This window comes from Musca autumnalis, unplaced genomic scaffold, assembly GCF_047663935.1.
Source record: "Musca autumnalis isolate F117 unplaced genomic scaffold, ASM4766393v1 scaffold_5, whole genome shotgun sequence".
Classification (NCBI taxonomy): Eukaryota; Metazoa; Arthropoda; class Insecta; order Diptera; family Muscidae; genus Musca; species Musca autumnalis.
This window is the reverse complement of record NW_027412088.1, coordinates 67,420,469-67,438,722: the sequence shown is the minus strand read 5'-3', so window position 1 is coordinate 67,438,722 and position 18,254 is coordinate 67,420,469. Positions and strand designations below refer to the sequence as shown.

Genomic DNA, 18,254 nt, shown 5'->3' with positions numbered 1-18,254 from the left:
ATTTTTTTTCAAAAATTTCCCGCCCATTTCATTTTTTATAGCTGGAAGTACAAGACTCCTCCATACATACATAATTATCATAACATTGGAGCAAAGTTCTTTTCAAATTGCCAAGCGGTCTGTATTCTTTATTTGTAATTACAACGCTGCCACAATACATAGGGAAATCTATTTTCCGCATTATCGTTCTGACCCAAATGAGACAGAAAGGCTGGCGAAACGCAATGAAACTTAAGACGACCGGACTGGTGGCATTTACTTGGATATTTATTGCGTGCATTTTGCACAAACATTAGCTTAAAGTAAATATTTGTCTTTTTGCAATTCAATGAGAACGTCCAGAAGCGGCTGCAACAACAACAGCAACACAATAGTCAAGCAACAACTGTTTTTGTAATCAGCTTGGAATTGTTTTACATTTTTTTCTGTGATTTTCCCTCTACTTCTTCATTGTCGTCTCCATCAACTTCTTCATATTACCAGCAACAAACGCATTGTCGTCGTGGTAGCTATCATAATCATAATATTTCTAACATTCATGTCTTTGCTTTTTTTTATTTACAGATAATGATGTTGACTCCGTAGTGACTGGATCTCAGACAACAATTGTTATGACATCGACACAACAGCAGCAGCAGCAACAACAACAGCGACAGTCACATCCCCAACTCCAACAAATGATTAACCATCAAATGTTAGAATCACAATGTTCCACAAATAGTACAACTTCCATACAAACCGTTTTACAACAATCTGTCATTTACAACAACAACTGCAGCAGCAGCAGCGGTGGTGGTGGCAGTGCATCAGCAACAACAACGCCAAAACATAACGGCAACTCTGCCACAACCATCTCCATGCTCCAGCAACAGTCTATCATCAGCACCAACTCAAATTCGTCCATTAATTCACAGAATATTTCTTATGCCACAGAGGCATTGCCGGGTATCTTGCGTCACGTTTCTGGCAGTGTCAATTCACTGCTGGAACACATTGCCCCAGCTACAATGAGCAGTGAGGGTGTCTTGAATATAGGTGATGTTGCGGATTTATTACATCCCCAACATGCCATTATTACAGGTGAGTAGCATGAAGAAATAATTCGAATTGTTTTAAAATATATTTATACCCTATACCACAATGTGGAAAAGGGTATAATAAGTTTGTTTTCCCAAAAATTCATGTAACGCCGCGAAATATTCGTCGTAGACCCCTCATGTGGTATACCAAACTTCATATCTCGACGAGATAAAGCGATTTAGCGATGTGTGTCCGTCCGTCCGTCCGTCCGTCTGTCCGTCCATTAAAAATTGTAATCAAGCTAGAGGCCGCAATTATGGACCGATTGTCACGAAATTTAGTATGGAGGTCGGGTTTGGACCAGAATAGAACTGATTAGTTTTTGGCGATGATCGTGAAATGTTAAAGGGATGAAATGGACCAAAAACAAAATTTTTGCTCGATTTTGTAGCCGCTCTGTAGGTCGCAATAATAGTCCGATCGGCGCGAAATTTTAAAAGTAGTTTTGGTTTGAGATGAAGAAGTAGCGTGCAAGTCAACGGTATGATCGGATAATATTTAGCGGGTTAAATTGATCAAAACTTTTGTGTATACATTTAAATAAAAGTTATCATTTATCAAAAGCTAGCCCGGAAAGCTAGTGCACAGGGATAGTGGTATAGGGTATCACATGGTCGGCCCCGTCCGACTATAGTCTGTTCTTACTTGTTTTTAATTGTTTTATTGCCGTTTCCCTAGGTGGCCGCTCCCAAGAAGGTTGTCCCCTAATCATATTTCCCGATAATAATAATTTCAATACACTGGAAGAAGTTGATTATCAAAAGTTAATATTATACCTGACTTCAGTGCCATCGTAAGTATTTTGGTTTGGAAACTAAGCTTAAAAGTATTAAAAAAGTATCATTTGGCTTTGCGAAAAGCCTGTATAAATTGAGATTTTCATTTATGACAGATTCAGTTATGTTTTTAGGAGGGATTTTGTGGCCTTTATTGAAAGTGTGAACTTGCCGATAAAAATATAGGACTTTTTTGGGGGTATTTAATATAACAATGGTGGACATTCCGAAAAACGGACCTTTGCTTGTCAATAGATTGGATATCCTGTCCTGTTAGGTGCCACCGTGGTGCAATTGTATGCACACCCGCCTGCACGCTGAATGCCTGGGTTCAATTCCCAACATCAAATTTTGAACGGTGGCAAAATACAGGTGGTCTCTTAAGACTCTGTGGCCAATTTTCCGAAAAATAAAATTATAAATTTACGCTAAGTAGTGTCAAATATTGTTTATAGGATCCCACTTCGTACATTTAGTATATAAAAACAGGTCAAAGTGACCCTAATCGGATTTTTTTGTCTCAATATTTAAGTTGCTTAAAAACTATCATAATATCTAAAATAAACAATGGTTTTTAAATATATATATTTTTTGTAATCGTAATGAAAGGTATGTGAAACGTATTTAAAATGTTCAGTGACACTTTTCATAATTTATGTCTGTACTTTTTGATTTTTTCAGGGTCAATTTTCACAATAAATTATGAAAATAGTAGTGAGTAAGATCGAGTTGGGTTTTTTTTGTCTTGCAGCTATGTACAAATTTTTGTTGATTCAGAATGTCAGAATATTGTATAGGGTCACTTACTGCCGTAAAATAAGATAAAATGTAGAGTTTTGATATAATCTGGGACTATAGTAAAATTGTATAGCGAACAAATTTGTGGAAAATTTTGATTTTATAGGAGATTGTATAACGATTATTGAAAAAAAATACAACATTAACCCCAATTTTTAACTAAAATATTCTTTGCATTATAGTCAGTAAAGTTGCTAAAGATACCATATATCTAATGTGCAAGAATTCCAAGGAATCTTAACACAAATATTTTCAAAAATGTAGAAATGGTGGAAACTTGCCAACCAATTTTATTCTCGTTGTTTTTTGGCAAACTTATACCGATATTTTCTTGGTAGGTAATGCAAATAGAGATTTAATGTATTTGGTGACATAGTGAAATTTAGTGGAGAACAATTTTGTTTTTGACATAATTCTTCTCAAATAATGGTTTGTGGAACAAATTTGCATAAACTTAGATGAAGTACGTCTTTAACCCTAAAATGCGTTTTTGATTTTTACATATTTCTGGAGTGAGAGTTTTGTAAAATTTAATGGTGAACAAATTTGTAGAATATTTTGATCCGAGACGATCACATTTTATAGGATAAGGGACCAAAAAGACCGCTGTAATGACGCGCATGAGTGTTAATCAGGTCGAGCAATTTTTAGTCAGACTCCGACTCCAGTCCAATTTTTTCACGACTCCGAATCCAACTCCAGAGGGGACTCCGAAAATAAATTCCACCGCTCAAAATGTATTAAATATTTACTAATCATTTGGGTTTACCTCCCTGTTATCTACCCAGTGTTAATACAAAATCCATATTACAGTCATTCCAGTGTGAAACCTTCAAGATACTTTACATCGGGAGGTATACCAAAACATGGACCTATATTGTTCGTTTTCTTCGCGAAGGGTTTCCTTTGGGAATTCGGAATACAAAGTAACACCCATTTCAGTATGAAAATGTAGCGGTAAAAACTTGGGGCCTTGATTTGTCCAAACCGTTCAGAATTTTGATTTACTCTTGGAGGCAAAGTTGTAGCTCTTCATCTTCAAGGCCAAAATCAGCAAAGCAAAAAAAAAAAAACTTTAAATAAATACTACATTTTGTCGTTCTTTCTCGGGTTCTGGTACTATACTAGATACTAAACATTCAAAATTTAAGAAACAAATCAACTACATTTAATGGGAAATTAATTTGATATCTTCTCGTCGAAGAACTGATATAATGGTCCTGACGTACTATTATCTCATAGATAATGGTCCTAATGGGCTATTATCTCAGCGATAATGATCCTGACGGACAATGAAATCATAGATAATGGTCCTGATGGGCTATTATCTCAGAGACAAATATCCTGACGATCAAAGATAATGGTCCTGATGGACTATTATCTCAGAGATAATGGTCCTGATGGACTATTATCTGAGAGATAATGGTCCTGATGGACTATTATCTGAGAGATAATAGGACCATTCAACTATCATTACAGAGGTAATGGTTCTGATGGGCTATTATCTAAAGATAATGGTCCTGTCGGGCTATTATCTCTGAGATAATGGCTCTCACGGACTATTCTCAGAGATAATGGCTCTAACGAACTATTCTTTCAGAGATAATGGTTCAGACATACTATTGTGTAAGAGATAATGATCCTGAGAGACTGTTATCTCAGAGTAATGATCCTGACGTACTGTTATCTCAGAGATAATGGTCCTGATGGACTATTATCTGAGAGATAATAGGACCATTCAACTATCATTACAGAGGTAATGGTTCTGATGGGCTATTATCTAAAGATAATGGTCCTGTCGGGCTATTATCTCTGAGATAATGGTTCTCACGGACTATTCTCAGAGATAATGGCTCTAACGAACTATTCTTTCAGAGATAATGGTTCAGACATACTATTGTGTAAGATATAACGATCCCGAGAGACTATTATCAGGGAGATAATTATCTTTACGGACTATTATAGATAATGATAGATAATGATCCGACTACTATCTCATTGAAAATGGTCCTGATGGGCTATTATCTCAGTGATAATTATCTTGAAAGACTATTACCTCATAGATAATGGTCCTGACGGACTATTTTCTCAGAGATAATGATTGTGACGGACAATTATCGCATAGATAATGATCCTGGCGGTTTATTATTTCAGAGATAATGGTCCAGATGGGCTGTTATTTCAGAGATTATCATCTTGACTGATTATCTCATAGACGGACCTGACGGACTATTTCTCTGAGATAATGGTCCCATTTCCCTATTTTCTCAGAGATAGTGGTTCAGATGGACTATTATGTAAGAGATAAAGATCCTGAGAGACTATTATCTCAGAGATAATTATCCTAACACACTATTATCACATAGATAATGATCCTGACGAACTATTTTCTCAGAGATATTTATCCTGGCGGACTATTATCTCATAGAAAAGGGTCCTGACGGACTATTACATCATAGATAATTACTCTGACGGACTATTATTTCATAGATAATGATCCTAATGGGCTGTTATCTCAGAGATAATGATCCTGACGGACTATTATCTCAGAGATAATGATCCTGACGGACTATTTTCTTAGAGAAAATGATCCTGACGGACTATTATCTCAGAGATAATGATCCTGTCTGACTATTATCTCAGAGATAATGATCCTGTCGGACTATTATCTTAGAGATAATTATCCTGACGAACTATTTTCTCAGAGATAATGATCCTGATGGACTCTTATCCGAGAGAAAATTTTGCTGACGTACTATTATCTCAGAGATAATGATTATGACGGACTATAATCTCAGCGAAGAACCGCGAAGCAATGCCAACTATATTCAAAACGATCCAATAAGTGATCTTAAACTAAACCTTGCAAAAAATTTTGTGTGGGAAGTACCCCAAGTTGTCCGATAAACTTCCTGTTAGTGCCTGAACTATTTTTGAAAGAAGTATAACAATAACTCCCTTCGAGAGTTATCATGCCTCCATTTTAACGAATAACTTAAAACTTTTGTGGGAGATGGTACCCGACGGAGTCCAATGATATGGCCCATTTTCCGAACATGATCTTGGCTTTGGTCAAAATATTATTAGGTACAAAGTATGGACCAAATCTGTTGTTGCTGTTGTTGAGAGCAAGGGTATAATTTGTTTAAACTATCAAGTGTAGTGCTAGACAAGCCTTGCTTAATTTCTTCAACGAGTTATTCTTTGGAAGTGTGCTGTCTACTGTAGTTTTTATGCAATTCCGTAATTTCCATAAAATTTAAATCTTAAAAATGCCGGCCCATTCGGAACTTCCACATTTCTTCTTTTCATCTAAGTTTTGACGACTCTAAAAAATTGAATCGAAGCATTGTCGTGCAAAAATTTCCAACCAAAACATCCAAAAATGTTCTGCCGCACGGCCTGTTCTAGTGATTAGACCGTGTAATGATGTTGTGGTGCTCTGCATTTTCCGGAATTCATGCTGGTGTTGAGAAAATGTTTCCCATCATGGAAATGAGTTGTGCCTGAAGAATCTTCCCTACTGGCGATAGGAGGGAAGTCGATCTGTACCATTTGCCTCTGCTACTTACTTCAGGATCCAACTTTGATACATTTTTGACGGCTCTTATGCGGCCTGACAGACTCCACGGAGTCCTCTATAAACTGCCGTTTAAAATAACATGCGCACTTCTTTGGATCTGTCGCGCCGTTGAAATTATAGTCATTATATGATTCATCTTTCCAGGATTCGAGAGTGATTTAACCGTTGTCCGCGATGTACTTAATCCTTTACCAATGTTGCATTGCTTCAGGTGGTCTAGCCACTTTTTCCGCTTACGCTCTCTACTAGAGTTAAGTTCCGTAACTCTTGTTAAGGTTTCTACGACGACATAGGACTTACAACGTCGCCTCTGTTGGGAAATTTGCGTAGGTAGTGAGTAGTAGCAGCTATAATGATCACCCGGAAAATTCCCTTAAATTCTCTCCTATCGAAGAACTTCGATACTGTGGACCAACTTCAGGAGGAGACCAAGATTTTATCGGTACATCAGCACAACAATATGTGGTTACCGCAATGAGCATCCCTGCTACAATCTAGTAGAGATATCTGCATGACTTAGAGGAAGAGAGAGAGGTCCAAAGGTATGAGCGTCTACATAAACGAGCCTATTAGGCGGACTTGAGTAGAATTCACACTGATGCCGTACTCGGAGTAAAGATCCGGTCGATGCAGTCGCCTCAATTCTTATTGGACTCGAAAGCCCAAGGCTAACACGAGTGGTTTTAGCCTAGCTAAAATCCGGACGATGCGGCCGCATAAATTCGTATTGGGACCACACGACCGCTTCATTTGCTTAACTACCCAGCTAGAACCACTCACCCGTCTCCAGATTTTTTATGGACGCAGTCAGTTTAGGTTGCAGAATAATTGAAAGCCAGACAACTGAAAAATATATACCAACGAAAATTATTGCGTTGCTACAACAACAACTATTCTGATTTGAATGACATTATAATTTGACAGGGTACAGTAAACAACTTCTAGTCGTTGTGAATTAGTCAGGGTAGTAAAGGCGTGAACTCTGACATAAATAGACCAGGATGGGGACTAAAAAGGGTAGCGGATAATATATCGAAGAATAATTTTTATAGGATTCGGTTTTTAGACATAACAATTAACTGGTAAATTTTTTCGTCGATTGGAAAATAATTGTTGCCAGTAAAGCAATTTCCTGAAAATACGTCTTTTGCTCCCATACAAAGTATTATGGAAATAAAAAGTCGGTCAGGGGCCACGGATTATTGTTAACCGATAATCTCAATTTAAGATCAATAACATTTGCATATGTAATTTTCTTCTTTTCCTCTTCTTCTCTAGATTACAAGATGCCGATTTGGGTTTTCACTTAATTATAGATCGGCGAAAAGATAAATGGAATTCAGTTAAGACAGTACTACAAAGGATATCGGTAAGTTGAAATGACTGTTACTTTTCACAAAGCTTTATTAATGTTGTCTACCCTTAGATATATTTCCCCGGCATTATACATGTTGTCTATGTATTACGACCTTCGGGTCTATTTCAAAAGGCCATCTCTGAAGTCAGTACAAAATTTTCCAAAGATGAATATCGTTTTCGATTGGTTATTTGTTCGGCATTAAATGATCTACATGAATATATTGAACAGAGTCAACTGACGGCAGATATGGGTGGTTCGCTGATATACTCACATCATGAGTGGATACAACAACGAATAGTAAGTTATTTAAATGGTAAATCAATTATTCTTTTGCACACTAACAACTTTCGCTTGTTCCATTTAGTCTCTTGAAAAATTCTCCAGCCTAACCCATCAAGTCTCTGCCGAATTGGATATTTTCATACAGGCCATACACGATACAGAATTTCCAAATTCTGTTGAAGCAACACAAAAGTTATTGGATGACCAAGGAGCAGATTATCAAAGATTAAAGGTATTTGTTGGACTTTTAAAGTATTTTTTCAATTATTTAATTTTATTTTCTCCTTTTGATTTCAGGATGAAATCCTTGCTGCAGCCAAACATGGTGAAACTTTGCTCAATAACATTAAATCCAATGAAGAAATTAAAGAATTCTCTGAACGCACTGGCAATGTTAGCTCCATAGAACGGTAAGTTTTCATTGGTTAAGTCCCAAGCTTTGTTGGATAACTTCTTTCAAGCTGTTTGAAATAAAAACTATTTAACAATTAACTTTTAACTCCCCCTATCTAAAATTTTACTAAAAAATCCTAATCTATACATATTTTAACAAAAAAAAAACTTAACTGCCCTCTTCTTGGAAACCTAACCTTTTTAACTAATCCCCTCTGTATCCTTATTAAATTTAAAACAAGGTTTTAGTTCCTTTACTTTTAACTATTCTTTTTCTAACCTCTATTTTAACGTTATTTTAACTGTTTAAATGTTAAATAAATTCAGTTCTAGCTCTGCACTGGTTTTGTAAAAATAAAAACTAAAATATATTAAATGAAATATGTTTTGTAATCTTCAATTGAAAATTCGAATTAAAACGCCAAAATTATTTTAATTTCATTTTAATCCCAAAACGGAACAAAAGAACAAATATCGGTTGAATAATTTGAGATTATATCGGTTTTTAATAAAATTCTTTTCAGTCATTTTGTTTCAATCATTAGTTCGTTCATTTCAATCCACAATAGTAAATTTGTTTGGCACGTTTTCAATCATTACTGTATTTATTTTGCAAATTCTAAAGATTTCTTTCAAGTTGTAGCTGAGAGAGAATGCCAACGAAAATAAACAATTGAATCCCGTCGTAGTATACCATACACTGTCAGTTATTGTAATACAGCTAATTAACTCGCAGAGCAGCGGTAGTAAATTCCATGGAAGCCTTTGTCTTTTATCAAGAAGTCGAGGGCACTCAATCGTCCTCCATTGTCTAGTCATATGCAGCAGCCTGTGATGACCCCCACAGAAATCCTGATCTTTTTTTAAGGGATAGTGAGCGAAAGTTATGTATCCTAAGATAACCGATTAGATTGATGTCGATACCTTGGTTCCAAGAGAACATTGAAACAACTCAGTTTTTTTAATGCGTGAGAGTTTTACTGGCAGTTGTTATCTAACTTCACATTAATTAATACGTCTCCGCGTTGGCAAGTATCCTAGTAGCTAGCGTGTGAAATTCTATTAATAGCCAAATGCCACAGTAAAGTCGACGGACACTCCTGTTGTTGTTGTAGCAGTGAATGCATATTCTTTCTTTGTTAAAGCTTCGTCCTTAGACCCCAAGTATGTTTGGACGAAATCGGTTTCAGGCATTTATAGTAGATTTTGTCATGTGTGTCCGTCCATCTGCCTGCCTGAAGTGCGCGATATGTCTTGAACGGATCAACCGATTTGGTCCATTTGGTTGGGTTAAGACCGGCTAAAATTATTCTTTAGCACGATTACTTACGAATTAAATATCCGATTTGCTGAAACTTTATACATATTTAAATTTCTTCCAAAATTACATCAAGTTCCAAGATTTAAAAAATTTATTCCGAATAAAATCCACTGTATTTATTACGAAGATTTTCTGACGTTTGTATGTATACACAATTGAAATTTATATTTACAAGTAAAAAAGTATCAGTCGACTTTGCCGACAGAGATATACCCTCAGCCCATGATACAATAAGAAGGTAGCAGCAACTGCAGTTTATGGTAACATAAGATGTCAAAATTTGACATAAATTCAATGCAATTGACACATTATGTTACCATCAGCTGGTCTTCAGCTGGGCTGATAATGCTACCTTCTTATTGTATCATGCCTCAGCCTATGTGAATTGAAACTTTCATCTGTCAGATCGAATGTATTTATGGTATATTCATTATTTTGTGGCCTTTCTTGGACATTTAGATTAGGATTAAAGTTGAAAAGTGTTGCAGAGGAGTACTACAGTATTGTTCGAGAGTTATCGTGCTCTCCAGCCACTACATATGGTGCCATATGGGTTTTTTACACCTTTTGGGCTGTTTTCTCAAGAAGTATGAACTTGCCTCTTACAAAACTATTATCGTCGTAATTGAGACAGCAAATGCAAGTTGCTTCAAAAGTGAAGTGAACTTATCCGTAATTTTGTGTGATAGGTACCCGAAGGAGTGGACAAACATAATCCATATTCGAACCTATATCTGGAAGACATATTAGGATGTGTAAAGTACGGACTAAATGAGTACCTCCCTTCAAGAGTTATCGTGCGAACAACTTTTCCGAACATTTTTTAACTTTTGTAGGGGAGGTACGTAAAGGAGTGGACCGATATGGCTTATGATGGAACTTAAACTATGTTTGGACAAAATATTACGAATGCCAAATTTTGGACCAAATCGGTTGATCCGTTCGAGAGTTGTCTTGCGCTCCAACCACTACACACGGTGTCATAGGGGCTTTTTGCACCTTTCAGGCTATTTTCTCAGAAAGTATGGACTTGCCCTTACTAAGACATGTACCGTCGTAAGCGGGGCAGTGAATACAAGCTGCTACAACAAAAATCAGTGAGATTCGAGAACAGGTCCTAAACTGAACTTTTCCGAAATTTTGTGTGGGAGGTACCCGAAGGAGTGGACCGATTGAGTCCATACTAGAATCGCATATAAGTCTGGTAGAAATTTCACGATGTGCAAAGTATGGACCTAATCGGTTACTCTTTTCAATAGTTATAGCGCGCACAAATTTTCCGAACATTTCCGAACTTTTGTGGGGGAGGTACCGGAAGGAGTAGACCGAAATAACCCATCTTCGAACTTAAATCAAGTTTGGACAAAATATTACGAATGCCAAATTTTGGACCAAATCGGTTCACCCGTTCGAGAGTTATCGTGCGCACCAGCCAGACAGACAGACGGACATTGCTAAATCGACTTCAAATTGTCTGAAACACATTTTGTCCAAACATACTTGGGGTCTAAAACCATTATTTCGATGAGGCACATTTTGGCCGTATGAAAGTGTATATACCCTTGTTAGCATAAATGCTGAGGGTATAAAAATCCAGCGTATATCGTAAATCTAAACGTACCACCAGAGCTCTAAAGTATCCTATGGGGACCAACTAACCAACTGTTTGTGTTGGGAGATGTACTCTCTTGTATTTCTGGACCTGTCTCTAGATGGTGAAGATGTCGCCTTATTGCCTTCACAGAGGGGGTCCCTATTCATATATGCATCGAAAGCATTTTATTGTGTCGAAGTAGCCTACTCGTGTAAATTCTACACGTTTGAAGTTACTTTCACACGTGAGAAGACCACCCTGGTGCCGCATGGTAGATCAAAGACCAACTTATCGGGCTGTATGTTGTCAACAAGGTTTCCTTATCTGCGTTTGGCAAAACTCAATAGGCTTTAGAATGCGACCCCCAAAATCTTGGGGTTATTTATGGTTGGAATTATTTTTCTTTTGACTGTACATTCAAGGCTATAGATTTACTGGCTGATAGTGTTAAGTTCCTTGGGTGGAAGAAACTAACAAGGTTATCTATGCAGTCATTTGGTTTACCGCATACATCATCTTTAATTGGACCTGGCGTCATTATCGTGCAATGATTAGCATAAGAAAGATTGGGGAGCTACATGTTTCACAATACAGAACGTTTTCAGGTTTCAGTAGCGGCACCACACTGCACAAATTGAGCGCCTTGATTGAATTTGACACCATCTGGATCCGGTTTTGTACGAACTTGCTTTCAGAAAGACTTGTGCAACTTCAGCACTGGAGATCTGTGGTCGTTCCTCGTTCGCTGAAAGAGTTCTAATGCGAAGTGAAGCTCTTTTCCCTGGGCTATGACTTTCCGAGTGTGGTGGCGCAACTGGTTTTGACCACAAATCTTTGGGTCCTAGATTTGTAGGGATAGACGAGAAAATAAACATATGCGAAGTAACGTGAGGGGTCAGAAGGCAGGAGGTGCACCTGTTTAAGTTACCAGGTACAACACCTTCTCTATAGGAATTGATAATATCGATATCTATACCCGGAACGAAGTTGTACCAGAATGGAACATGTTTCCATGAGAAGTTTCCGCTCACTGTCCATATATAGCCGCTTAAGGCTTCGGAGACTGCCTGTTGATACAGGGTTTTCATGGAGTTCGATATTGACAATCGGTTTGTTTCCGATGGAATGACGTCGTGGATGCCTTCACAATAGTACCTGAACTTGCCTGTTGTTATTCTGGAGTTCGCTATCAATAATCGGTTGACTTCCGATGGAATGGCGTCTTGGTTGCCTTCACTATAGCACCTGAGCTTGCCTGTTTTTATTGGCAACGCAAATAAGGTCGTTCGTGTTTTATTTCAGTTATCAGGTTATGGTTCCTCTGTAACCAGACTCAAAAATTCAACAACCTGGACTGCTTGCGTCTGTGAAAAATCAGGAGACACGTGAGTGGGGTTATCTTGGCGGCTAATCAAATGCAGCGTGTCGTGTGGTCTCCATCCACATGTCGGATATGTGTAGGTTTCGTGTCATCAATTCGGACCCAATACGTATTGAGGCGGCAGCACCGACCGAATCTTAACTGGGCTAAAATCACGCTTGTTTGCCTTGGCAACTGGCGGAGGCATCAGGCGATGGATGGGGAATGGTCCCCAAGTACAGCATTCAAACTGTATCTCTGTACTGCCTACGCGACTGCATCAGTGTGATTGCTATCCAAACCTGCCTGATCGGCTCGTTGATATAGATAGAGGTTCTCGTCCATTAACTCGTGACAGGGGTGCTCACGGTAATAACACCCAATCAGGTACTGCATGGACATGCATCGACAGCATCTGATGCACCGGTGAAACATTCGTCTCCTCATGAAGATGTCCAACTGTTGTCATGTGGCAACACACTGCGTAGCACTAATATTTGTATACCATGCTGGCGCTGCATAGATTACCACAGACCGGCCTATTGCTTTGTCAGAGTTCAACAATGTTACTTTGTCAGCATCCAAGTGCTGCCAGCCAACGACTGGAGGACATTGTTCCTACTTCTGATCTTATGACAAGTAGCTGTGGCTTGCGCGGACGACTTAAACATGCTATCGAATTACACCCAATATTTTGGGATAATAGCGCTGCCACTTCGCAGCCTTCCTAAAGTATCTTTTTGCTGTTGATCGTTTGAATAAAGAAATATTCAGATTTCTAATAGTACGTTTACATATAACTGGATTTAACAGGGATTTAAAATGACAATCCATTGCATATACGTCAATAAAGTTTAACCCGGCAAAAAGCTCTGTTGTCAACATGGTCTTATCCTGACAATATTGACGACCTTAAACCACCCCGACTGTTATTAACCTCGTTTGAAGTTTTTATTCCTCAAGCGACTTACTACCTGCACTCAGTAATCCCACCTTAAGGATCAGACTTATTATCAATGACCGTAACTTAAAGGTCGTCTAGGATAATTTTCAAAAGCTTGTTTATATGGTCGTCGGTTGAGAAAACTTTTCTCATAGCCTCCTTTTCCTGTCATTGTTGTTTGGACCCCTTTCCCAACATTCTAATAGTTGGAAGAGGATTCTCAGAAGACCGTATTATTTTCAAACTAATCTGGTGGTTGCCTGCTGCGATCGACCTTGGCTAAGCTGCTTGCTTAAATGTTGTTTGTCCCCCAGTGGTCTAAACAGCTGGGGTCCTGTCAACACCAAATCCCCATGTCTTCTCCTTTGAAGTCCGCGATTCTTAGAAGTCCCTGATATGTAAGGAAATTGTGGTTTTGCAGTGACTATTTTGACATTTCTTGCAGAGTATGAGCTCTCTGAGAGGCTTCCTTGGCTGTATGTTATTTGTTCGTTATAGTCTGATATTTTGCCTATCCCGTGTTTAATACAATGGACTGTTTGATGAGTTGCGGTAGTCTTGTCATCGGGTTGAGGATATCTAATATGAAGCCAGCGTTTCTCGTTTAGGGGCCATGACATCAAATTTGGACGATTTTATTCTTCATTTCATGGAAAAGTGATTCATTTAATCCTCCCAAATATCAACCACTAGAGCATACAGTATAACCTTTCTAAGATGTTCGGAGCCTTAGCGTCAGCTTCAGTAGAGTTTCCTCGATCGTTACCTCGTTGAATTCTCGGCTGGGAACTGTAATTTAAAAGGATAGTCTGGCTGATCGTGACTTCAGTTGTGACATGTTGGGAATAGTTTATTTCGAAATTTCTCACGAACATGATGTTCGCCCTAATATTTGTCGAAAATAGGTAGTTTTATTCAGCTCCGATTGGATTTTGCTCCTTCGTTTCATAGTTTTATGTTTAGGAAATTATTCTTAAAAACGATTTTTCGTGATATTATGCTAGGTTTACATTTACGAAATCTACTCGATTTCAACTGTCAGTTCCATTCTTTAAAAGTCAAATGAAATTCAATGGATTTTAGATAGAAGTCCTGTTCGATAACTTCGCAAGTAAAAATTATTTGCAAGTTCTTGCAAGTTCTTCTCAGTTCTCTTTTACTGAACAAGTTTGTTATCGAACAGCATTTTGTAAAAGTTTGTACACACTTTTGAGTTATCGTACATACCTAGGATTTCATTGACAGATGAAATCCACTCGATTTCGTAAATGTAAACTTACTATTAGGCTTTCTATAGCTCTTAATTTGGCTCCCAATACAGTTTTTAAATATTTCATACTAAGATTAGGATACCCCTTTCATTTCATTTTCTCCTTCTTTGAAATAGTTGGCATTCTATTTAATTGTTTGTAGTTTTAATTATTAATCTTCCATTTAATTTTCATACCTATAATAAATCTTCTTTCTCAGTTTTGTTCGTAGAGTCGGAGTTGTGTAGTTCGTGTCAGTGTTTGCATGTTTGTTCATCATAAACGTTCGAAAAAAAAAACTTGAGAAAATTGTTAATTTTTCAACACAAAAAAACTCTACACATTTTTTGCCTTAAATTACACCAAGAGATAAACACGATCACCACACAAAATATTCACCATACACAAGCATTACACCACACCTCACATTTACTATTTATTTTTACCTCTGCGTGTTTACCACACTCAACTAAAAAACAACTGCACAAGCATATGCATATCACCACAAGTTATTCTTCACAATGTGCCTAAAAGTATACTATGAATTTTGATAACAGAAATGACATTAATTTACTTTTAAACTATAAAGACAAAACATTTTGTTTAAGTTTTCTTATTTCAAAACCCAGACGTATTTCATGACATTTCACCCTTGAACTTAAAAATAGTTCATGATGTAAGACTTCAGAGTTAAATCTGATTACTGTGGGCACAAAATAAATATCGTTTCATTAAACTTAAAAAGAAAACTCAAGCAAATTACGGTTTATAATATTTCCAGTTAAAAAAATCATGTTAAGTATATTATGTCCAAGATACATATTTATCTCTGGCTAATACCGCTTACGGACATTCTTGCCTGAGATAATGGTCCTGGCTGACTATTATCTCAGATATATTGGACCTTAAAGGTCCTTATTTTCAAGAAGATGGACCTTAAGAAATTGCTTTCTCACGTGGCATCATTATGTTCAAAGTAATAGACCGAACGGATAGTTATCTCTGACATAATTGACCTTACGTTAATGACACTTAACGTATAATTATCTTCGAGAAAATTGACCTGACTGTTCATTATCTCTAAGGCAACGATTTTGTTGATATCTCCTTAAGATAATTGTTCTAACGGTCTAATATATTAGAGATGGTGTTTCTGGAGGACTATTATGAATCTGATGATATATAAAATCATATATAACACTGGTCAACACGACTTTTGTTTCAACCAAAGTTTTTTTTTCACTTCTAACTGAAACCAGTGTATTTCAATACTGTACTATATAGTAGACACCCTAAGCATATCCGACATGCCATATGAAGATCCTATGACTTCCCCCGATGACGTAATTACAGCTTAAAGTACTCAAAATATGCAATTTTTACAAGGTCGGTCCTATGTCTTCTATATTTCTTTTGCTATATATTCACCATAATTGTTTCAAAAACTTTTTGTATAGAGCGTACAACTTGTCCTTGATATATTAATGTCGAAAACCCCCACAAAAAATATTTGTTTGTATCCGAAAATAACGAAATTCTGGGTAAAACTCGTAAACAACGATTTTGAGCTATATCTCCAGAACAAGAGCTGATGGAGAAAAACCGAGAGACCGGATTTGAAAATAACTAGCCGATTTAATTTAGAAACGAAAAAAAAAATTTCGTTTGAAACATTCAAATTTTTCAATTTTGTTGAGCAGTGTAATGTTTCTGACGAATTAATATATCCGAAATATTGGACCTGACGAATTATTATTTTTGAGATAATGCACCTGACGGGGTAATGTCTTCCAAATAATAGCCCTGACGTTATATTATTTCATAGATGATGATCGTGACAGAATGTAATGGACGTGACGACCTATTACCTCATAGATAATGACCCTAATGACACATAAATTTATAGGAAGGGTTATAATAAACTATTTTCTTCGAGATATTTAATCTGGCGAATTGTTATCTTTGAGATAATCGATCTGACTGACTAACGTCTCTGAAAGCATGTCCTTGACGTTCTATTATGTCAGAGTTCATGGCCCTGAAGGACTATAATGTCAGATATAATGGCCCTGACTGAGTGTAATGGTTGTGACGACCTACTATCTCATAGATAATGACCCTGAAGATATATAAACTCATAGCTAGTGGTTCTGAAGAACTTACTTACTTACTTAGTTGACCCATTACAGAACATTTATTCCATAGACCGAACTAAGAAAAGATCTCCATTCCTCTCTGTTTTTCGCTTGACTTTTTGGAATACCGCGCCTTTCCATTTCTTCATCCACTTGTTTGCTCCATCGAAGCTTAGGCCTGCCGATTTTGCGTGCACCGCCATGGGGCATGTATTCATACGCCTTTTTAGCGGGTTCATCATCGCTCATTCTCATGATATGGCCTAGCCAACGCAATCGTTGCATCTCGATACGTTTAACTATATTCATGTCTTTGTATAGCTTATATAGCTCGTGGTTCATACGACGTCGATATTCACCGTCAACGCAAATCGGCCCGTAGATCTTTCGAAGAATTTTCCTCTCAAACACACCAAGCACTGCCTTATCTGCTTGCGCAAGTACCCATGCTTCGGAGCCATACATTAGCACGGGTAGTATCAGCGTTTTGTATAGTGTTATTTTTGTTTGACGAGATGTGGCTTTGTTTTTAAATTGCTTACTTAGACCATAGTAGCATCTGTTGGCCAATACAATTCTTCTTCTTATTTCACAACTGATGTTGTTTGTTGTGTTTATGGCAGTGCCGAGGTAGACGAAGTCTTTAACTACCTCAAAATTGTAGGTACCAACTTCCACAGTTGGTCCGAGCTCTATGGACGCTTTGCGCGTCGACACCATCAATTTGGTCTTTTCGCCGTTTACCGCCAGACCCACTTTCGCAGATTCTGCTTCGACCTTCCTAAACGTATCAGTTACTTCCTTTACTGATCGTTCCATGATGTCTATGTCATCAGCATAGGCAAGTAACATGTGGCTATTGGTGTAAATTGTGCCATTTCTTTTGACATTTGCATCTCGTATTACCTTTTCCAGCAAAATGTTGAATAGGTCACACGAAAGGCTGTCTCCTTGTCTGAAACCTCTTTTGGTACAAAATTCTTCGGAGAGGTTCTTTCCAATTTTAACTGAGGACCTAGTATCAGTTAAAGTCATCTTACAAAGCCGGATGAGCTTTGCGGGGATACCAAATTCAGACATTGCGTGGAATACCATTGATCGGAGGGGACTGTCGAATGCTGCTTTATAATCGACAAAAAGGTGAAATATGTCGATCTGCATCTCTTGGGTCTTCTCTAGGATTTGCCGCAGGGTAAATATCTGGTCAATGGTGGACTTGCCAGGTCTAAAGCCACATTGGTATGGTCCAATTATTTCGTTGACCATTGGCTTTAGTCGTTCGCACAATATCCCTGACACTATCTTATAGGCAATAGGGAGAAGACTTATGCCCCTATAGTTTGAGCATACAGTCGTACCTCCTTTCTTGTGGACGGGAC

At 37.6% G+C, this 18,254-nt stretch overlaps 1 protein-coding gene across 26 annotated transcripts in view; it reads left to right on the top strand.

Annotated features, from left to right (window-relative positions):
* The window catches only part of LOC141405841 (guanine nucleotide exchange factor DBS), a 457,151-nt gene that overhangs the window by 150,150 nt on the left and 288,747 nt on the right, over positions 1-18,254 (top strand). For all 26 annotated transcript variants that reach the window (XM_073990593.1, XM_073990590.1, XM_073990601.1 and 23 more), the window contains 6 exons: positions 565-1,080; positions 1,759-1,873; positions 7,516-7,606; positions 7,664-7,894; positions 7,962-8,111; positions 8,177-8,289. In XM_073990593.1, the coding sequence (XP_073846694.1) occupies positions 565-1,080; positions 1,759-1,873; positions 7,516-7,606; positions 7,664-7,894; positions 7,962-8,111; positions 8,177-8,289 (1,216 nt within the window). The remainder of the gene's footprint in view (positions 1-564; positions 1,081-1,758; positions 1,874-7,515; positions 7,607-7,663; positions 7,895-7,961; positions 8,112-8,176; positions 8,290-18,254) is intronic.